At 39.3% G+C, this 23,433-nt stretch overlaps 1 protein-coding gene across 11 annotated transcripts in view; it reads left to right on the forward strand.

Annotated features, from left to right (window-relative positions):
• Positions 1-23,433, forward strand: part of pbx1 (PBX homeobox 1) — a 266,538-nt gene that overhangs the window by 182,063 nt on the left and 61,042 nt on the right. For 9 of the 11 annotated variants that reach the window (XM_062979440.1, XM_062979441.1, XM_062979448.1 and 6 more), the window contains 4 exons: positions 4,809-5,053; positions 10,716-10,906; positions 11,258-11,393; positions 20,634-20,793. In XM_062979440.1, coding sequence (XP_062835510.1) covers positions 4,809-5,053; positions 10,716-10,906; positions 11,258-11,393; positions 20,634-20,793 — 732 coding nt within the window. The remainder of the gene's footprint in view (positions 1-4,808; positions 5,054-10,715; positions 10,907-11,257; positions 11,394-20,633; positions 20,794-23,433) is intronic. The other 2 variants (XM_062979442.1, XM_062979450.1) reach the window with 1 other exon arrangement.

A 23,433-nucleotide genomic window follows, 5' to 3' on the forward strand; every position in this document is an offset into this window, starting at 1 on the left:
TTGGTTATGAGGGCTCTGTGTGCCAAGTGTGATGCTCATTCATTGCAGGTGAACTATAAATCTCAGTACCTACTACTCCTCAACGTCCAGTCCAGTTCCCCTCCAAACCCACCAGTATTCAAATCTGGGCATATCGGGTCTGCATAGCAAGTTTGGCCCAGAGCCATCATTGTTTGGGTTCATAGTATTCTGGGTGTAGGTGAACTACAACTCCTCTAAATTCCCCAGTAGGAGTGACAGTGCTCTGACTTGATGCAGGGTGAGCTACAACTTCCACCATGTGGAGTCAATCCCTAAACTCCTCCAGTAAGTTTTGTTGCAGCTCAGTTGTGCTCTGTTTGTTCTGCAGAGAGATTGGAAAGGAAAGGGCAGTGGACGGGGCCATGCAAATTCCACAGCAATGGAGAACCCTGGGATGCCTGCCTGTGGTGGAAGAAAAGGCAAAATCTAGGATGAAATGGTCCCCAAACGAAAGCATTCCTTGGGTGGTGGGCTATAGTGTTTGGGAAGGACATTGGCAGGGGCTGGGCTGCATGTTCATGGCGCTCGCTGTAACCGCAATGTCAGTGGAAAAGAGTGACTTGCTAGATTCTTAACCCTGGGAACTATAGCCTGTTTGTGGAGGCCGGAGGCTGTCTGCGTGAGCAGACATCTGTGCCACATACACACATATGGGTTTTTGCTTTTATTATGGATTTAGATTAGATTAGATTTAGATTAGATTTAGATTTAGATTAGATTTAGATTTAGATAATCTTTACATTTGCAAGATAGTATTGATTTCATTTGCATTGTAAATGCTGTAGTCTTTTTCAGGTGGAAGACAGATAAGCAGAATAATGATTTCTTATGGTTTTTACTTCAGTTTGTGCAACTCTTTGTAATGTGAACATAAAATATTGTTTGTTATTATTGTTTAAAAATATGTTTAAAGTCAGGTATCTTAAAATATAAACTGAGCATTCTTCTCAGTAAACACAAAGGATGTATAAACAGTCTTCTGTCTGCTCTTATCATTTGGAGAACATGATGTCACCAATAATAAAGAGTCCCCTTGAATTGGCCTGACATCCACCTTTCTTGTCACAGCTTCATGGGGCTGACCTGCAAAAGCCGAGGACACAACCGGAACTGGCAACAGCCTACAGGGTCCAGCCAGCCACACACAAAGGGCATGGCATTTTCATTCTTTCTTGATATATTTAAATGTGCTGCCTGCAGCTTAACTCTTTTTGTGCCAGTTTTGTGCAGCATCACTTGCCATAGAATAGTGATTTCCAACATGAAGGGGGCAGTAATCCCATGCCCATGATATAAGTTGTTTGGCTTTTTTTAGATATCCTTTATTACTTCCTTTTGTGCTCTTGCCATTTTCAGTTTCTGCAGCGAAGTTATTTGTGCATTTTAAAATTTTCTATTTTAAATAAGCTAATAATAATAAGTCAATTTGTAAAGAAAAAATACTGGTTGCCTTGTGTTGGTAAGGAGTAACAAGCCCCCAAATAAATAATCCTAAATTATACTCAATGAGGCATTCTATCCTAATAAAGGAAGGCAGTCTATTAAGAATGGCTTACAACATAGTTAAAAACACATAATCATTCTAGAAATTCAATCTATAAATACACATATTAAAACGTATCTTAAAATACACAGAACAAAGATTAAAACACAGGACATGAGTTTAAAATTCATGATTAAAGCATAATTATCCTATCAATTGGTAATTAATTATGTCTGTTTATGTATTATGTTTGGCATCCTGTTGGCTAGTTCCAACTAGAGTAGACTCATTCAATTAATTGTTGATTGGCAACAACAATTGCTTATTGAATGGTACCATAGATAAATCCCATTGATTCATTGGGTCTACTTTAGTTAAGAGAGGCAATAGAATTCAGAAAATTAAATCCATTTAAAATAATGCCAGTGAAATTCATTTCAGTTCAAAGATGTAATACAGCAAAATCTGGACAAGGCAAATGAGGAGAACATGTTAAAGATCTGAGGGCACCAATGACACTGCCAAGAACACATTTGAGCAGAGCATATCAGATGAAGCTTGGGGCAGGAAGCTAAAAGGTTTTGAAACTCAGGTGGCATTTTGACCAGTTTACCAGTGAAAAATGCATAGAGATACAGTAGAGTCTCGCTTATCCAACCTTCGCTTATCCAGTGCTCTGTATTATCCAAGGTTGTTTGCCTTTTAGTAGTCAATGTTTTTGTAGTCAATATTTTCGATACATTGCGATGTTTGGGTGCTAAATTTGTAAATAGAGTAATTATTACATAACGTTGCCATATATTGAACTGCTTTTTCTGTTGTTGTAAAACATGATGTTTTGGTGCTTAATTTATAAAATCATAATGTAATTTGACATTGAATAGGCTTTTCCTTAATCCCTTCTTATTATCCAACATTTTTGCTTATCCAATGTTTTCCTGGCCCGTTTATGTTGGATAAGCGAGACTCTACTGTACTAAATGTAAAGGCTGGCTACATGGATGGTACAGAGCACCATGGTCTTCACTTCTTGGCTATAGGACAACTGGCTACAGTTGAATACCTTATGAATACCGAGAAAAATATCTTTGGTAGTATCATGGCAAATTTGATTAAGACAGCTTCAAACTAAGTCCTTGGAGGGGTGGAAATGCTAGATGGATCCACGGTAAAATACACGATAACTAGGTGAAAGCAGGCAAGGCTTCTGGTGTCTAGATACTAAGGCCCCATCTATGCTAACATACAATGCAATTCAAACTGCATTATAATTGTCAGTGTAGACTCATATAATGCAGATTGAACTGCGTTACTGAATTATATGACTCTACACTGCCATGTAATCTGGATTATATGACAGCGTAGATCTAGTCTAATGCACAGGGTTTGGGAAACAAAGGAGATGAGCTATGTATAACAGAGACCTGGAGAGATGACTCATGTGATTAGAATATAACAATGGAAGGATATAACTTCTTCAAAATGGGAAAAAAGAAGGAGGACTAACATTGTATGCCAAAGAGAAATTTACTTGTACAGAAATACGTGAGAGTGATCAATTGAGGTATTTGGGCAAAAATAAATGGTATAAGAAATAAAAGCAACATTGTGGTAGGAATCTTCTACAGGCTAATGAGACTTGGCATATGATCCTCTTCAAAAACAAATATCAGAAATCGCAAAAATGTAATTATTAGTAAAAGGGGGAACAAGGGATTTTTGAGTCCTGGGTTTTATCCAAACCAATATGGAGGAGTATGTCAGTTAAATCAGAGTAGGTGATACTTTAATGGGAAGTTAAAATGTAATGCTGGAATTCACAATTATGAGACGAACATAGACTTTGGATTTCAGAAAAGCTAATTCAGGGATATATCAGACAGATTCAGGGATATATCAGGCAGAATCCCATCATTAGAGATGTTAAAAGAAAGAATCATCCAGCAACAGTGGGAGTTCTTGAAGCAGGTGTTGCAAAAAAGAAAGAAAAAAGCACAATTCCATCGAAGAAAAATGGGAAACATCTGGAAAAACCAATGTGACTGAACATCAAAGTCAAGGAAGAAGTGAAAATGTAAAAGAGCACATATAGAGAGAATGGAAGTAAAAACAAATCACCAGAGAATAGTTCAGAATTCTAGCCTGAGCTTGCAGGAATACTTTAAGGAAAGCTAGATCTGGCTGGACAAGCAGGGTGCCAAAGTTTGGGGGGGGGGTATTCAGATACATTCTAATTAAGATAACAACCAACAAAAAGATGGGGTCCCTGCTCAGTAAGAATGGTTTAATACTAACAGATCCCACCATTGTAATCAAATCTGTGAATAATCAAATCTGTGAATTTCAAACCCACAAATGTGGAGGATAAATATAAAAATGAATCTGTTTACAGATATGTAGATGACAATGTAGTGATTAGTAGGATACAGCATGAGTTTTTCAAGAACAAGATCTTTTTTTAAAAAAAAAATCACTACTGGTGAGAATGCTGTAAAATTGATTTTTAAAACGTCAGCAAACCACGTGATAAAGTCTTCTATCATGTTTTGATTAGCTAATTGATTAACTGTGAAATAGTAAGGAATATTGTCAAATGTTTCCATAATTGGCTGGATAATCGTACTCAAAAGTGTTGCTATCAATGGCAACATTTCAAACTGGAAGAAAATCTCAAGTGGAGTGCCACAGGGCCAATAATTTTCAAGATTTTTATCAGTGTCTTGGGTTATGAGTTAAAAGGAATCCTTATCACCTTTGCAGACGATACAAAACTGAGATGGTAGCTGGTAGGGAAAATTGTGGGAAAATCCAAGAAACAATGTTTTCCTACCGAACATAGTTCAACTGTGGAACTCACTGCCATCAGGTTAATTATGGCTTTCAGCCTAGATTGTGTGAAAGGGGCCTTAGAGGCTTAATTGAGGATGGTTATTTGTAAGGATGTGCACTTGGATATTGTCTTCAAGATCATATGTAGTACAACTCTTGGTCTCAGTGTCTGCGGAGTATGAGACGAAGTGAAGCCATGTCCTTTTGGCGAGTTTCCCATATAGGCTATTATCCACTGTGGGAGCAGAATGTTGGACTAAACAGCCCTTTGATTTTCTCGAGCAATCTTTGTTTTTCATTTCTATGTTTTAATTTTACTTTGTTTTTGTTAGCAAGAAGGAAATTCAGTTTTTGAAAAATTAAATAAGTAATTTGCATATAGAAGATACTTCTGAGCAGGCAGCTGTACTACAAATGCATCACTGGAACCTAGAGATAGTTTTTAATCTCTGTGTTTCTGTTTTGTATCTTCTAGTGTTGAGTATTCGAGGGGCTCAGGAAGAGGAACCAACAGACCCACAGCTCATGAGACTGGACAACATGCTCTTAGCAGAAGGGGTAGCAGGACCCGAGAAAGGAGGGGGTTCTGCAGCAGCGGCCGCAGCAGCAGCAGCATCTGGGGGTGCCGGCTCTGACAATTCTGTGGAACACTCTGACTACAGAGCAAAACTTTCTCAGATTCGACAGATCTACCACACAGAGTTGGAAAAATATGAACAGGTACCAGTCATGTGTGTGTATATAAGGTTCCTGAATAGGAGTAAAAGCCAAGTTTTCGGGGTTTTAAAAAATTAATATGGCCCTATAAATTTAATTCCACTTTATCTATGAGCTCATGGGCACAATTCAGCAAAAGGAACTGGAAAGTGTGTTTGTTTTCTCCTTTGCATACATTACATATAGATGTTTTTGAAATCCAATAGGACTTCTCATTTCTCCTTCATTGACCATTAATCTAAAATATATCATGGAACTTAAAAAACACAATACTGTGGAATTCCAAGACATAGCCATGTTAGTCTGGACCCTCTAAGGCTAAGGAAAGAAGTTGATAGCATAAACCAACCTGATGTAATGCTTTGAGCATTGTACCATAACTCTGGAGATTTGGGTTCAATTCCATATTCAGTTTTAGGAATCTTGTGTAAATCACATACTTCCAGGTTCAGAAAATCCCATGATATGGTTGCCTTAGGGTCAGCATCAGTCGGAAATGACTTGAAAGCACACAACAACGAAAACTTCATCAAATGAAGTGTCAGTAGACAGACATTTTTACCCATGAATGAGTCCTTCACTCAAAGTAATCTGTGGGTCTTTTACAGACAAGAGGCTACCATGAAACATGTAGTCTCCCCATGCCACATATATTTTTCATTTCAGACAGAGCTAAGGAAAGTTTGTTTTGTTTTGTTTTCGTGTCAGGAGCAACTTGGAGTCGCTCCTGAGTGAGAGAATTGGCCGTCTGCAAGGACGTTGCCCAGGGGACGCCCGGATGTTTTGATGTTTTTACCATCCTTGTGGGAGGCTTCTCTCATGTCCCCATAAGGAGCTGGAGCTGATAGAGGGAGCTCATCTGCGCTCTCCGCGGGTTGGATTCGAACCTGGCAGCCTTCAGGTCAGCAACCCAACCTTCAAGTCACAAAGCTTTAACCCAGTACTCCACTGGGGGCTCCAGCTAAGGAAAGTACCGTATTTTTCGCTTTATAGGACGCACCTGATGATAAGACGCGTCCAGGAACTAAGGGCAAAATGGGGCGATCTGTGCCGTGCGCGCGCGCGCACGGCACAGATCGCCCCATTTTCCCTGCCTGGATGCGTCCGCACGGCACAAATCGCCCCATTCTCCCTGCCTGGACGCAGATTGCGTTTATAAGACGCACTGACTTTTGCCCTCTATTTTGGGGGGGGGGGGGAGTGCGTCTTATAAACCGAAAAATACGGTATATAGTAATTATAGCATTCATTTAACCAAAATTTATGTCCTCGCGTCAACAAGACAAGAAATCATGAATTGGGGCACGCAAAGGTTTTTGTGACATAACTATTTTGTGAATTATATGTTGTAAAACCTGCTAGATTTTGGCTTTTGGACTTGACAGATCTAGAGAAAAAATGTTACAGGGAAAATAGGGACAGGACATTTTTGTTATTCCATTAGCAACAATAAATAGAAAAACTATGACTCTCATAGTAACTAAGAGTGGTAAGTTGATTTCAGTCACTTCTACAAAATGATACATGGCACACTATTTCCTTTCTATTTTTACAAAAGAGGAGAGTGCAAATTAATCAGCCCTTTGACTTCTTAGGTCTTTCCCTTGTTGTTGCATCTAGCAGAAGGTTTTTGTTGGCCTGGATAACTCTTCATATTCTTACTCAGATGTCCCCATTGAGCTCTGATGGTACATTAGGTGTGCTTAAAGTGCTTGAAGCAAGTGCTTGAAACAAAAGTAGAAAATTATGTTATTGTAGGTGTGGCAAACTCCCTTGTTTAGTTGAAGAATGCTAACATACATGAGGAAAGCAGTTCTGTTAGACTACCTTACACCAGGAGAGTACCACCTGAGCTCTTATGGAGGTCAATAAGAGCCCTCATATGGCCTAGGAAACAAGAAACACACTTTCTTTTGATTCGGGACCTCATCACACTAGATCATGGATCCACTTTAAATCCACTTTAGGGAGGGGGCTTTAAACAGTTCAGCCAGACAGATCCTAGGCCTCACCAGACTACAAGGAGCTCCCGGTGGAGTAGTGGGTTAAAGCCTTGTGACTTGAAGGTTGGGCTGCTGATCTGCAAGCTGCCAGGTTCGAAACACACCCAGAGAGGGCGCGGATGAGCTCCCTCTATCAGCTCCAGCTCCATGCGGGGACATGAGAGAAGCCTCCCACAAGGATGGTAAAACATCAAAACATTTGGGCGTCCCCTGGGCAACATCCCTGCAGACGGCTAATTCTCTCACTCCAGAAGTGACTTGCAGTTTCTCAAGTCGCTCCTGACACAGAAAAAAAACCAGACTACAAACCCCAGACTTCTGCAGGAGGCAGAAACCAGATTTAATGCTCTAGTGTGATGAGGCAGTCATTCTCCCTTCATACAACATATCCCCTGCCCTGCCTCCCTTACTGTGTAACATGCCTCCCAGATTGACTTTGAGGAAATCTCTGCAGCATGGCAAAAAATGTATTTTCAAAGGCAATGAGTGTGGCCCAGAAACCAGATGTGTTTGCGGAGGGCAGTATGATGTCTTCAGCGCACTTAATTTTAATTATTATCTGCTTGCCCTTTCATATTAGAGATCTTGATGGACTCTGCTTCTCTAAACCTCTAGTTTTTATCTTGATTATGAGAAAGGTATAGCATTGTCTTGTTTGGCTGCTTGAGTTCCGGTTAACTAAGGGTCTATCGCATTTGGAATGAATTGATTTGTACCATCCTCAGAACCTCTGATTGTTAATCCGCTTACTCTTCCAGAGCAGAGGCTGGATGGCTATCTGTCAGGGTGCTTTAATTGAGTGTTTCTACATCGCAGGGGGTTGGACTGGATGGCCCTCGTGACCTATTCCAACTCTAAAATTCTGTGATTTTATAAAAGTCATTAGTTGCCAAATATTTGGCAAGCATAGCAATTGTGAGAATGAAGTAGAGCCGAGTGCAGTGTATGGACAATGCTGCTGAACCGTAATGGACATTCTATAGCCTTATTGGTGGGTATTGGTTGGAGGCAATTTCTGGGCTATGTGTGTGAGCAGGTGGTATCTTCTCCCTTGTGATTTCTGCTTAGTGGTAGGGGCCATTTACTGCTTTATGTCCCAGAGTCTTCTGCTCAACATATATCTGGCAATGCCAGCGCTTATCCAGGAACTCAGATATTTCAACAAACTACACTATTTCATCAATAGTGTCAACAATTCTTAACTAGGTAAACTTTCTTCTTTTACTAATATGGTAGAATCCATAGATGTGGAGGATAGCAGCAGTATGCAGATTACATGTTTTGTATCCTGGATTACTCTAAAATCTCATCAATAGAAAATTACAGTCTATATCCACAAAGTTTGCATCCATGGATTCAACTATCCATGGCTTTCAAATATTCCCCTCGAAAATCCCCAAAATAACCTCTTGATTTTGCAATTTTATATAAAGAACACCGTTTTACTAGTCCCTTGCATAAAATGAGACTTAACCATCCATGGATTTTGGTATCCAGGTAAGTGGGGTCCTGGAACCAAACCTTTGTGTATATCAAAGGCAAACTGGTCATGCACTCTAAAATTTAATGGTTTTGTTTTAGAAATAAAATAAATTATTGCAAGGAAACAAGCAAAAAAGTGAAAACCAGTCCTTAAAAAAAATAAAAATAAAAATAGCCCCTGCTCGTTGCTGACCTAGCAACCCGAAAGATAGTTGCATCTATCAAGTAGGAAATAAGGTACCACTTATAAAGTGGAGAGGCAAATTTAACTAATTTACGATGTTGGAATGAGGAAGTGCTGTCACAGTGGATGATGAAGCAGCTGCTCCCCCCTGTGGCCAGAATCGAACATCCCCTCAGGAGAAGGTTAAATTGCCTCTGTGTCTGTCTCTGTCTCGGTTCTATGTGTACATGGGCATTGAATGTTTGCCCTATATGTATATAAAGTGATCTGCCATGAGTCCCCTTTGGGCTGAGAAGGGCGGAATATAAATACTGTAATTAAATAAATAAATACATTTTCCCAGTTGTTTTTATTTTCTATTTTGAAGGAGAGTGTGCATGCATATGTATGTGTTGCTACCATTGTCACACATGAAAGCAGTCTTTCATGGCTCTTTTCCAACTCTTCATCCATAATTCCCAAAAGAATACCTTCTAGTTTTAATTTAATGCTAACCTTTAAGATTACGTATCAAATTGTGTGCCTTCACTGAGAATTTTTTAACCTGTTCGCATGTCCACCGTGTAAATAAAATGTTCCTTTATGATGTTTACATTCCAAACATACATTTCAAACACAGTTATACAATCTAGACAATTTCTCAGGCATCATAAATTAGAGATTCATAATTTTGTAAATAAATTATTTAAGATCATAACATGAATTTATTATAACCACAGCTTTTCCTATTACTCCAACTGTCTATTACGTATATACAAATTCTTAGCCTATTTTGCCATCTTTCACTTGTTCTTCCATGTCAAATGTTAACAAGAGTTTATACATTTTAATAATCACATGTTCATTATAAGAAACCATTACAATTCAAACTCTGATTTATTTTGATCAAAACTATATGTATTTTCCATCTTAAATCTTTTAAATAATAGTAAATAAGAAAACTGTTGAAAACTATAGCCCTGTGTGAGTAGCTACTCATTCAGTTTAGTTTTATGTTGTCCTTGGTAGTTCTTTAAAAGATATTGCTAAATCAGCAATCTCTCTTTTTCTGTAGTTTCTCTTCTATAATATGCATTTTCCTGGTTTACCATAAGAAAACAAAGCATTTACAGAGTGAATGAAATTTGTATGCTGATGGGAGTAAAAAAGAGGGGAGCAGATAAGTGACCAATTGAAGAGCTTGTAAAATTAAATGCTATGCTTTGGAAAAAGCTTTTCTTAACTTGACAGACTCCAAATATGTTGGGTGCTGCCATTCCCAGGCAACAATCATATGTTCAGACTCCACATGAACATTAGGAAGAACTTCCTAACTGTGAGAGCTTTTCAGCACTAGAATTCTCCGCCCCAGAATGTGGGTGAGGTTCCTTCTTTGGAGGCTTTTAAGCAGAAGCTGGATGGCCATCAGTTGGGGGTGCTTTGAATGTCATCTTCCTGCTTCTTGGCAGGGGGTTGGACTGGATGGCCTGTGAGGTTTCCCAACTCTATGATTCTATGATTCTATAGACTCATGTGGGGAAAATCTACATTGGAAGAAGCCAATTGTAAAAAATCAAAAGATCCCTTTTGATGAGTCAATAACAAAATTTGTCCTTACAGTCAGCAGTCTCATGATAAATCTCTTGGTGTTCAGTGACAAGCAAATTAATCGCAACTTGCTAAATTACACTGTTTTAGTGTTGATGGCAGTTGATTAATTTCAAATTTCAAATGTTTAATTTTATTAAATACATTTTGAGACCTGCTATTCCAAACTCTTGTAGAAAGGACACCTGCATTTTATGTACTTTCCAATGTCAGTCTGAGTTATGCTGGTGGTTCCTAAAAATAAAAATACCTGAGATGTTATTTAGAGTTGCTATTGATATCCAAGAGGCAGCAAAGAAGAAATGAAGGAGAAGTTTTACCAATCTCTGGTGCTACTAGCATACTGTGAATCACCAAGAGACACCTCCGGTCCTAAGGGTTCTCCTTGCTCTTTCTCTTGTTGTCCCAGGCATGTAATGAGTTCACTACCCACGTGATGAACCTGCTGCGGGAGCAGAGTAGGACCCGGCCTATCTCACCCAAGGAGATAGAGCGGATGGTGAGCATCATCCACCGCAAATTCAGCTCCATCCAGATGCAACTGAAACAAAGCACATGTGAAGCTGTCATGATCCTGAGGTCTCGATTTCTTGATGCACGGTGAGCTTTATGCCAGTTAGACAAATAGCCACTTGTTTAGTTGCTAATGATGAGTTAAAAGTACCTTCAGATAATCATGTGAAAAGTGACTTTTAAAGTAATTTTAAGAACATTAAGAGAAATTTTTGTGAAACCACGTGTATCATTGATTTTGACATTAAAATATATCAAAAGCATGGAGACATAAGAAAGACTCAAAATTATAGAGAGATGTTTTCTTTGCTTTCAGTGCAGTTGAGTTTGATTGACTCTTGGTATACACAACTAAAATGTGTTTGTCAACTGGACTCTCCAATTATAAAATAGTGTTCCTATGTCACTAATTCCAATTATCCATGTTTTTCTGACTAGGAGGAAAAGAAGAAATTTCAACAAACAGGCTACAGAAATCCTCAATGAGTATTTCTATTCCCACCTCAGCAACCCCTACCCCAGTGAGGAAGCCAAAGAGGAACTAGCCAAGAAATGCGGTATCACAGTCTCACAGGTATTGAACCCAGATGTCTGGTCTACTCGATAATGCTGTCTGTTTATCTGCTTATCCATTTGATTATATGATGGAGCAAGATAAGGAAGGATTCATTAAAAGCATGCAGAAGTCTTTGTGTCAGTAGGAAGTACTATAATTAATGTTAGGCAGAGTGATTATCAGAAGTAAGTTATTCTAAGTTTTGTGGGCAATTGTTTATTTCATTAGATACATGGAATGCTATCAAGAATTTCAAGTATCATCTATACAATATGCTTAGCTATGGATGGAATGGTAGACAACAAGATCAGACGGAAATCAATTGCAGAAGGTCTGAAACTGACAATTATGTTGTGAATAGTGGGCACTCAGAAACATCTTACTGATAATACAAAAATCATAATATTAGATAAGACAATTAGTACATGTAAAGTAATAAGAAACTTTAATCTTTTTGACAATAGTTTGTTTTTGATGATTAAGTGTAGCCTAGCAGTAGGGATTTGATGAAATCTTTCTCATCAAGATTATTTGTACAAAACTAGTGTATTTTCCTTTTTTTGAAACAAAGCAGTCACAGAGAGCAATCACAGATGAACTGTGTGATTAATAAAAAGTACAACTACTCCATCCAGTGCTTCTAATTTCTAAAGCCCCCCTAAACAAGACTTCAACTTGATTTTGCACAAATTTGATTTGCAGTATAACAGGGATGTTTTGCATGGGTGTGGTGGAAGAGAGGCTTGTGCTTCTTTGGTCAAACCTTTCCAGTGCCAGATATTCATTTGGTAGCAATTACGGCATTAGGACGGTGGTGGTTTTTTCGGAGAAGGCTGTTTTTGTGAGTGGAATGGAAGCTTGCTTCCTTGTTGCTTCTTAGGATTCTACTGTTCTGATGTTCATAATTCCAGGTTTTGTACCTGAGCAGCTGGTCTCAGGAGGACAGGACAACTGAGAGGAAGTGGGACAAAGGATTAGTTGGAGGAGTAGGTAGCAGCTACTAGATCTTAATGTAGCTACAGTTCCAGTTTTTGACATGCAAGAGTGAGCAGCACAAGCTAAGCTACCAAGGCTGTTTTGCATGGATATTTGATGGGAAGACCCAGAGTTCTGCCTTGTTTTCAAGACTGCTAAAATTGAATGGTGAGAAAGCTGCTGTAGTTACTTGCAATCGGTGTGATATGTTTGTGTTCTGGGAGATGTGGGTAGTTATCCTTCAAGCAATTGCAAATTGGTGACCCTCTTGAAAAAGAAGATGCAGCATTTTGAGCCCCATGTATCCACACTCCAACATATTAGAGAGAAAGTGGTTTTCTTGGACACAGCAGAACAGCAGCCTAGCACAAAGCATATATCTGAGGAGGAGGTCACTTTCCAAACAAAGGACATAGACACTTGGAAGAAAGTGAGGAAAGTGACATATAGAAATAGCAGTATCGGGAATCATTTTGGTGAGTTTAGAACTACATAATGGATTCTGAATTCTCTCCAGCAGCTGTGAGGATATGGAACAGCAAGAAGGACAACAATGCTTGTCCTTGGGGAATGTGCAGGTGCTCCTGGAAGAATCCGCACATAAAATGGCCCCTGTCAAACCTCCAAGGAAACATGTGGTGATACCAAATTCCCTGCTGAGGGGAACAGAAAAATAAGCAATGTAATAGAGAAATTGGCAAAGCTTGTCAAACTTACAGATCATTACTTACTCCTGTTGGTCCATGTGGGGACCCATGAAACTGCAAGGTGATCTCATAAGATTTTGAGGTTATAGGCAGAAAGCTGGAAGTACTTAAGTTTCATTTTGTCTTTCCTCCCAGTTCAAGGGCACAATCCAGGAACAGAGATAAGGGAAATAACTGGCCTCTCAGGTGGTGCCAATGGAAACAAGTTGGCTTCTTGGACAATGGTCTGAGGTTTAATGGAATTGGACTTCAGTTGCACCTCTCAGCAATTGGCAGGAACATTTTGCTAAAAGTCAAACAAAATGATCAGGAGGGATTTAAACTAAGTTATATGGGGGTGGGAGACAGTATTTGTGAAGGCAGGAGTTTATCAGGCAATAATATCCCAACAGTTATGGGGAAAATTGGTCAGAGGTACAAAAACTCAGAAGTTAGTAAAAAAAAAAAATTAAATGAGCAGCTAGGAGGATGGCTCATGGTCTTTGGTGTCTCTACATTAATGCACAGAGCATAGAAAATAAATAATCTCAATCTCTTAATACATCAAACCAAATATGATATAATAGGAATCACTAAAACCTGGTGGATGAGTCTTGTGATAGGAATGTTGTAATAGAGGGGTATAAACCTATTTCTGAGAAATAAACCAAACAGCAAAGGATAAGGAGTAACAAGGATATTAATACTTGTGAAGAGATCCATGATAAAAAAATCTTGGAAATCAAGTAAAATCTGACTTCTCCAGGAATGAGCACAGTTAGTGTATTAGCTTTCACTGTGAAAAAACGCTCCTGATCACAGCTGATACTTCAGCCTCCAGGGTCAAAGCTGAATCTAAACTGCGAGCGTGGATTTTCAGTGGGTAGGGGTAACCCTATCTAATACAGACTGAATCTCATTTTACAGCTCTGTCTTTCAACTGAGTGCCTTTGCCTTGTCTAGATTAAGCTTCAATTTGTTTACCAATATATAGTCCATTACAGCTGCCAGGCACTGACTTAGGACATGAACAGTTCCATAGAATTAGGTGGAAAGGAGTGATAGAGCATAGTGGTGCTTAAATAGCACAGGGGACAAAACTGAACCCTAAGGAACCCAATGGCCACGAAGTTGAACAAGAATCCTCCAGCACCATGTTCTGAGACTGCTCCTCTGGGAAAGAACAGGACCACTGAAGAAAAATACTTCCAAGCCCCATCTCAGAAAGGTGACTCAGAAAGATACTGTGATTGATATTGGAAGCCTCTAAGAAGTCCAGCAGAACCAATAGTATAATACGTACTCTGTCCAGTTCCCTATGTAGGTCCTTCACCAAGACAACCAAAGTTGTCTTTGTCTCATAACCAGGACTGGAATCATACTGAAATGGATCTAGATAATCCACCTCATTCAGGAACCCTTGGAGTTGAGAAGCTACTACACCTTGCCCAGAAATGGAAGGTTGGAGACTGGCCAATAGTTATCAAGTGCAATAGGATCCAAGGGAAGGTTTATTTAGAAAAGTTCTTACCACAGCTTCCTTTATGCATGCTGGGACCTAGCCTTGATGCAAAGAGGCATTGATCATTTCACTTAGCCATTCATCCAGTTTGTTTAATGAGCCAGAAGGGGCAAGAAGTCTATGTGGTGGCTGTCATCTCGCCAAGAAATCTGTTGACATCCTCAAGCCACACAAATTTAAAAGTATCAATGAACACTGGACAAGCAGATACCAAGGTTAAATTCACCAGAACTGTATCAACTGTAGTGTCTATGTCACAGCAAATTCAGGCAATTTTATCTTCAAACTCATGAGCCAATTCTTCACAGCACACTGTTGAGGGAGGTACATTCTTAATGGGGGGACAGGTTGTACTACATTTCTAACCACCCAGAACAACTCTGCTGATTGTTTCTGTGCTGATGGAATACTATTGGTTTGAAATGCCTTTTTTGCTGTCTTTATTGGCCCACTATAGGGCTTTAGAAAGATTTGTGCTTGTTTCCGATCAGAATCACTTTGAGTTTTCTGCCACTGTCTCACTTGTTTTGTTGCTACCAGCTCCTTAGTAAACCAGGAGGCTGGTTTAGCTCCACTTCATGAGAAAGAATTCTTAAGATCAGTTGTGACTACCACCCTAGTCATGTACCCATTCCAGATATCAATCAAGGCTTCAACAGGATTACTTGCCAGGGCAGCAAAAAACTCCCCAAGAGCTATCATATCTGAATGGGTCACCCACCTCTGCAGAGGCTTTAAGTCCCAGCAAGCCTAAACCTCACCAAATAGTGATCTGTCCATGACAATAGAGCAACAGCTCACTTCCATTTCCAGATCACCATCAACCCTATCCCCTTTACAGAACATAAGGCCTGGAGAATGTGTCCAGGAGCAGCATGTGTGTGGCCAGATACCATTTGGGACAGATACATGGTTGTTATGGAGGACCAGTGTAATCCTTAGTCTGTCCCAACATGGATCCTTCCTCCTGAAAACATACATATAAAGGAAATGTGACAACCTTTTTTTGTCAAAGTGGGGAAATGACTTTTCACAGTGTAATACAAAAAAATCTACTTTTGCTTCAGGGGGAACATGAAATTTTCCATCCCATCTGCAATGAGAACTTCTAAATCATGGTGGGATGGGGCCCATAATACCCTCATATTCTCCCGAAAGCAAGAAATTGTTATGAAACATCTGTTATATCTATTCATCACCAAGAAATTTTCCACATATCAGTAACTCATGCTAGCCTTGATAACATACACATCTTTGGAGGAGGGTGCCAGACTGAGTCTAGTCTAGGTTGAGAGCAGGATTTTATATCTATATCTATATTTCACATTGTAAGACAAGTAAGTGAATGAATCTCTGAAGTTGAGAGTGAGAATACAGTATTAGGTCCTGTAGTTGTGCTGCCAAAATAGAGATTAGATTTTGAACTGATAATTCCTGTATTATTATATTAGTCAGCTGGTAGGATACTGTTTAAGAGGGTCTGTAAGTAGGTGATGAACTGAAGGGAAGGGAAGGAAAGCTATTATCCAGGATAGTTTGCAACTCATTGATGATATTGCCTGGCTTATGCTGGTAGCTTTATGTGAAAATGAATGAAGTTCTATAATTTCCTCTTCTAATTTTGAACTGTATCGTATTTCATTGCATAACATGTGTTATCCTGGGGTCGAGCCCTGCTAATGAATTACCTGGGGTACAGCCGCATTAAATGTCTTTTTCCCAGGTTAATGCGTATCAGCCTTCATGCGTTTTGTGGCTGTCCGCCGGCTGATAATAATAATAATAATAATAATAATAATAATAATAATAATAATGATGATGATGATGATGATGATTATGATGTTTATTTGTATCCCGCCACCATCTCCCCTGGATGGGACTCGGGGCGGCTCACAGAAATATCAAATACAAAACAACAACAATATACAATACATCAATAAACAATAACATGCACCAATTGTAATATTTGCACATTAACCAAAAAGAATAAAAACACACTTATTAAAAACAGAATTTAAAAACAGTGAGGTTGTAATAGTAGATTAGCAAAGTACACATTATAGGTAGTAAACTCAAAACCTAGATAAAGTGCTACAGATTCATTTGAGGTCAATTTGGGATGAGAGGAGCCCTGAGCTAATGTCAAGTAACCAGGAGAAATGTGACCAATGCAGGAAAGGTCGAGGAATATAGTTATGATTATGATGGGGATGGGCGATCTTAACCAAAGGCCTGGGTGACCCCATACTTAACCTAAATGGTTAGCATAGAGGTGCCCTTTTTTCAGCTGGGATAACTTGTATTTGGGAACTCCATGTTGACTTTTAATGATCACAACCTTCTTTTCGAACTGCTTACAGACTACAGACTGATCTGCTCTAGTATTAATGTCAGGCTGACTAGGTGGTAATTGTTTGAGTCCTCTTTCTCCCTTTTGAAGATGGGGCAATATTTACCCTCATCCAGTCTACTAGGGCTTCTCTTGTTCTCTGGGAATTCTCAAATATTATCTTCAGTGGAGCTGAGATTACATTTGATAATTCTTTTAAAACCTTTGGATGTAATTCATCTATCCATAGAGATTTAAATTCATTTAAACTAGACAATATTCATGTACTCTTTATTTATTTACTTCTGTGCGTCTTTTTTCCTATTACAACATCTGCTCATTTTTCCCCAAGTTGAGCATTATTTTTCTTTTGGCAAAAGACTGAGGCAAAGAAGATCTTGAGTAGTTCTGTGTTTTCTCTGTTCCCTTTAACATTCTTCTGTGTGCAGAGGTCCTACTATTTCCTTGTTCTTTTCGCTATAGACATAACCAAAAGAAACATTTGCATTGTTTTAACTTCTCCAACTAAAAAAGCTTTTAAAATTGTTTTTAACCTCTCTAAAATGTTGGGCTACTCTGGCAATTTAGCTTTTCTGAACTTCTCCTTATATGTGTTGGCTATTCATTTGAATACCTCTTTCATGGGTTCTCCCTACTCCCATTTCTTGTACATCTCCTTTTAAAAATCTTAACTCTGATTAAAGTTCCTTAGATATCCATCGTGGTTTCTTTAGACACCTCCCTTTCTTCTTCTTTGTTGGGACTGTATAAAATTGCACCTTTAATATCTCACATTTGAGAAACTCCCTGTTAAATTAATGACATTCTTTACCTTCTAGATCCTTTTTAGAAAATTAACAAAATTTTGCTTAGAAATGAATTGTCATGGATAAATTCGTATTCACTACGTATTATGTAGCAGTGAGCCTTCAAAATTTAGGTTTATTTGTTTGTCAAGGTTTGCCCTACCATTTGGTAAAATGAAGCAGCTTTCTCAATATTGACTTTGAGATGTTGGAAGGAGCTGATTCCTCTTTTTTGCCCTGTATGATATAAACTAATCTGCAGTCCACAAGTGCAATGAAGGACACTGTCTCATTACTATTGTTAATGTAAGATTTAACTACCAGTCCAGTCAGTTTCTGTTTTCTAGCTCAACCAGCAAAATATCTTGGGATTGGTCCTCAATTTTCAAGTCAATGTAATTCAGTATTTAGTAACTACTAAAAGAGTGAAAAACTAAATTGTAGAGCTATTTCCGCATGCAAATGATTCATCGTATTTTAATATGTAGTTTATTAAAAATACACATCTCATTCAAAATGCACAAAAATCATAATCTGTTTTCAGTATGTGTATAGTAGATGCTGTACAAGGATAGCAAATCTCCAAACATTTTTATGAATATGAATAAAGATCAAGCAGAAGGTTGAAGTGACTGTTGTAACAGATTGTCTCAATGCCTGTGTATATTGATGCAGGATTGATCATCATTGTGTTTCAAACTGCCTGACTATCCTTTGAAAAAAATTATACTTTCATTAAAAAAATAGTTCTTTGGAAGTCAAGAAGTTCATGCTAGTTTTTGGAATCAGTTGACAATCTTTCAGCTGTAGGCAAAGAGACTGGTGAAAGTGACGACAGGAACGTCACTGAACCTTTGCAAATGGAGCGTGTGGTGGTTTACAACTTTGCCTTTTCCTTCCTAAATAGCATCTAACTGAATGTAGCAGATGCACCTGCTTTATACAAGATGTATTAATTTCATATTCAAGTGAGAGACATATTTCAATCTCTAAATAGACTGAATGTATGAAGTATTTCTTTAGTGATTCCATGAAATGTTTACACTACTTATTAGGTCCTTCATTGTAAATGATGTAAAAATATCTATTCTCATAAATTTATATCATTCAAAAGAAGTTTTGCACAATATGCACTAATAGAAACTTGAATGGTTCTTGTTTTGTTAGAGAAGTGCTTAGCATACATTTTTCACATCAATACATATACAGTACATTTTGCACATTGCACTATAGACACATAAACCCTTAAGCATATGAAGGCTGAATGTAGTGTTATGCTGAAGTCATAAAGGAAGTGTATTTCCCCCTCTCTCCACATACACACAAACTCTTGCTCTGAAGCATTTGGCAGCATGAGGGGCCTGCAGAATGAAATAAGCTCTCCAAATTTCTATTTCTATTGGATTTTCTTAGTTTTCTAGTGGAAGTCCACTGTTGGCTCCTGGCACTGAGATAGACAGGTAGAGTAGGCAGATACAATCCCATCTTCCTCCAAAACATTAATTTATACCATGAACAAATGTCTGATCATACCGTAGCATATAGCTGTTGCCCCATCTTGCAAAAATGCATTTTTAAATTGTGTAAAAACATATATACCTTCTCCTGACTCCATTTGGCAGTCAAGTGGAGCTTCCTGACACAGCTTTTACTACAAAACTGTCTTACCTCATGGCATAATTTTATGTACAATCAGGAAAGCATTCTTTCATTTATACCTTTTCCATGTTTTCCCACCGCTACATCCATCTTTTTCTGTACCACAGAGTTGGAACAGACCACATGGACCATCTTGTCCAACCCCCACCATGCAGGAAAAGCACAGAGTATCCCTGACAGATGGCCACCCAGCCTCAGATTAAAAGCTTCCTAAAAAGGAGCTTCCCACCACACTCTGAGGCAGACAGTTCCATTGTTGAGCAGTGCTTACAGTCATGAAGTTCTTCCTAATGTTCAGGTGGAATCTCCTTTCCTGTAATTTGAACTGCTAAGGAAAAGCAACAAGGCTTAGTGGAGGCTATAGCCTAGAATTTCCATAAGCAATTATCTTCCAGTCCTTAGGAATGCTACAAGAGCTATCCAAGTTAGTATTTCAATAACATGTTTTAAACCCAGTCTGTGTTTCAACCATAGAGTTGGAAAGGACCTCAAGAATAGTTTAGTCTAACCACTGGTGATATAGCTAAAGTATTCCTGGGAGGTGACCATCTCACCTCTGGTTACAAAGCTCCAGTGAAACTTTTGTTCATTCATATATTTGTATAGGTGTAGATACACACACACATACAGTAGTTTTTCATTACAGTAAGATAGACTGGAATGCAGTTTTCCAACAGTTATATCTCTTTTTTGCTCAGTTTACAACACAGTTTATAGGTTTATCTCATGTTAGGTGAAACTATTTCTGAAGAAATGTTGATTTGGAATCAGTGGTTAAGACATGACATCCCTCTTGTCTCTCAGACTCTGTGGCTTTTTAGTATTATAAATCAAATCAGGAAAACTTGAAAAGGCAGTTTTCAGCCCCTCCTTCGAGATAAATGTTTGGAAAGACAGTTTTATTGTATGATTGTATGATGAGGCAGAGGCCTCAAACTTGTGGCTCTCCAGATGTTTGGGCCTCCATCTCCCAGAAGCCCTAGCCAGCTTGTCCAATGGTCAGGAATTCTGGGAGTTGAAACCCAAATACTTAGAGGGCCACGTGTTTGACACCATTGGTCTTAAGTATCAAGCACTAGAAAACATTTTAAAAATCCATAGTACTGTAATGCAAATAATATGCATGTGGAAATGTGATACCTTTATGGGTCTGTCTGTTAAATTCATTGATGAATTTCTTTTAAACTGTTCTTTTCTTCCCTTTCTCTTGGCGTTCCACCCTGATTATGTATTTGATTTTTTTTATTAACTGTTTTTTGTCTTTTTTCAAACTTGCTCTAGGTATCAAACTGGTTTGGAAATAAGCGAATCCGGTACAAGAAGAACATAGGTAAATTTCAAGAGGAAGCCAATATTTATGCTGCCAAAACGGCTGTCACTGCTACAAATGTGTCAGCCCATGGAAGCCAAGCTAACTCACCCTCAACTCCTAATTCAGCTGGTTAGTTTTTTTTTTCTTTTGGGTTGTTATTCTTCTTTTCCTTTACATGGGGTTTTTGTTTTTGTTTTTTGTTTGGTTGTTTTTTTAATCAATGTACATTTCTTGGTTGTTTTTTAATTTAGTTTCCCCTTTGGTTTGTTCACTTTGGGGGCATTTCAGATATTTTGTTCCTGTCTGGTTTTGTTTCTAAAGGCGTTATAGTTGTGCTATGTAATTAAAAGGAATGTGTTGAGGACTTTTGTATGGGTAATATTCTTCCTGAATTACTGATTCTCTCAGAAGAAAGATTGCCCATGTAGAGTTTCAGTGTCTTCATGGCGGAAGACATTTATCACTGGGTAACCCTGATAAATAATCCAACACATTCAGTGGTTATCAGGCCCTTTTTACATATAAGCTATGTTTTTTAAAATGAACTGGAACTACACATTAGTAAATATATTTTAATGGAACTTTTTCTCAGGGTGCTCTTTATCATATTATTTAGATCTATATTTTTGGAGCCTCTTCCTAGGTTATTGGTTGATCACTCCATCATCTGTGTCTCCTCTGTAAATTTTTCCTTATTTTATGTATTTTTTGTTCTGTTATAATCATTATAAGGCTTTCTTGTTACTAAATGGAATAAATGTATTCTTTTTTTCCTGATATGTGGCCTTGTTGTTCTCATGTTAGTTTCTCAACAATCAGATTAGTTCAGGCTGACTTGTGTGCTATGTAGAAGGACAGAGTGGAATTTTAGAAATAAATTTACAAAATAATTATAAAATATTTATAAAATTCACAAAATAAACAACTAGGAAATGTGGAGGTCGGAACCAGTGGATTGTTACTTCAAGGATTGCTGGGTCATCATGATTTTCATGGTGCAGCTATCCCAATTATACAGGGCAGAGGGCGATAATGGGGGGTGGTCATATCGCATAGCAGGCAGAGTTAATAACAGGGTCACCCCAAAACTCTTCTCTCCCCCCCCCCCCCGGGCTGAAAATTACCAGGTCAGTAAATGGCAAAACAGCTGTCATTCAGGATTTAATCCTGGATTAGCATGCCAAACTGGCTGGTGTGACAGATTGAATTAATCTCTCATAGCTCTGCCCACCAGGATTCTCTGTGCAGCAGCAGGCAAGGCCTAAAGGGTGAGCAGGTAGAGTTTCAGTGGTCTACCAGGAAAGCATCCCTCGGACAGTGGTCTCCTGGGAAAATGTTCCTCTGATTGTGTCTGCAAGGTTTGAGTGTGGGGATCTGGGATAGAACAGAGATTCTGTTGGTGTACCGCCGACCCCACTGCTCAACAGTTTCCTTTCCTGAGATAGCCATGGTGGTCTCAGGGTTGGTTTTGGAGTCTCCATGACTCATAGTACTGGGGGACTTCAACATCTATGCTGAGGTTGCCTTGTCGGAAGTGGCTCAGGACTTCCTGCCTGCTATGACAACCATGGATCTGTCCCAATTGTATCTGTCCCCACACATGTTACTGGACACACTTCAGGCCTTGTATCTTGTATGGAGGGTGGGGGTGATGATGATCTGGGAATGGAGCTCTTTTTGGCACTGTTATTATGGACAGATCACTATCTGGTCAGGTTTAGACTTGATGGGACTCTGAACCTTTGCAGGGATGGGGAACCTATTAATAAGGTCCACCCACAAAGGCTTGTGGATCCGAATGGATTCCTAATGGCTCTTGGGAATTTCCTGCTACCCGTGCAGGTGAGCCTGTCGAAGCCCAGGTCGATCTCTGGAATAGAGAAATGGCCAGGATGGTCAATACGATTGCCTTTTCTCACAAAGTGGTGTTAAACTAGCCCATTGCTTCACTAAGAAACTAGCATCAATGAAAACATGAGATGGGAATTAGAACACAAGTGGAAGAGAACCTAGACCGATTCTGATCAGAAAAAGGCAAAAATGTACAGTAGAGTCTCAGTTATCCAACCTTCACTTAGCCAACATTCTGTATTATCCAACGCAGTCTTCCTCCTGCCTGGATCCACAGCTGTTTTTCTAGGCAGCAACACGCAGTGGACCAACATGCCCATTAACAACACAAGTGCAGCCACATTCCCAAACAAGCAGAAGACTTGTTGTAAAGCATGATGTTGTTAGGGATTCCTCTTCTTCAGAAGAGGAAGGGGAGCAGGAAAGTGTTAATGAATCTGAGGGGGAGTTGGAACCTGAGGAGGAGATTTTGCAAGTACAGTAGAGTTCCGGTTATCCGAGATAAAGGGGCGGGCCCAATCTCAGATAATCAGAAATGCTCGGGTAATAGGGAGGCCCTATTTTCCCTCCCGGCAATCCGGTTTAGGGAAGCGCCCCACAATCGCTGCTGCCTAACAACACTCGCGTGGTGCTTCCCAAGGGGCAAGGGCTCGCGCAAGGGATGTCCCTCGCAAGCCCTCGCCCCTTGGGAAGCACCCCGCGAGCGTTGCTAGGCAGCAGCGATTGCAGGGCGCTTCCTTCTCCCTCTCCCTACCCTTCTCTCGAATTCGAGAGAGGGAGTGGGAGGGGCACCCCTGGCGGCGCCTCAAATAATACGGAGTTTCAGTTAACTGGAACTCGGTTTAACTGGAACTCTACCCACATTTCAGGACAGGCGAAAGGAAACAAAGCAGAGATGTCATTCAGCTAGAATAGCTG

Source organism: Anolis carolinensis, chromosome 4 (genome assembly GCF_035594765.1).
Source record: "Anolis carolinensis isolate JA03-04 chromosome 4, rAnoCar3.1.pri, whole genome shotgun sequence".
NCBI classification, from domain to species: Eukaryota; Metazoa; Chordata; class Lepidosauria; order Squamata; family Dactyloidae; genus Anolis; species Anolis carolinensis.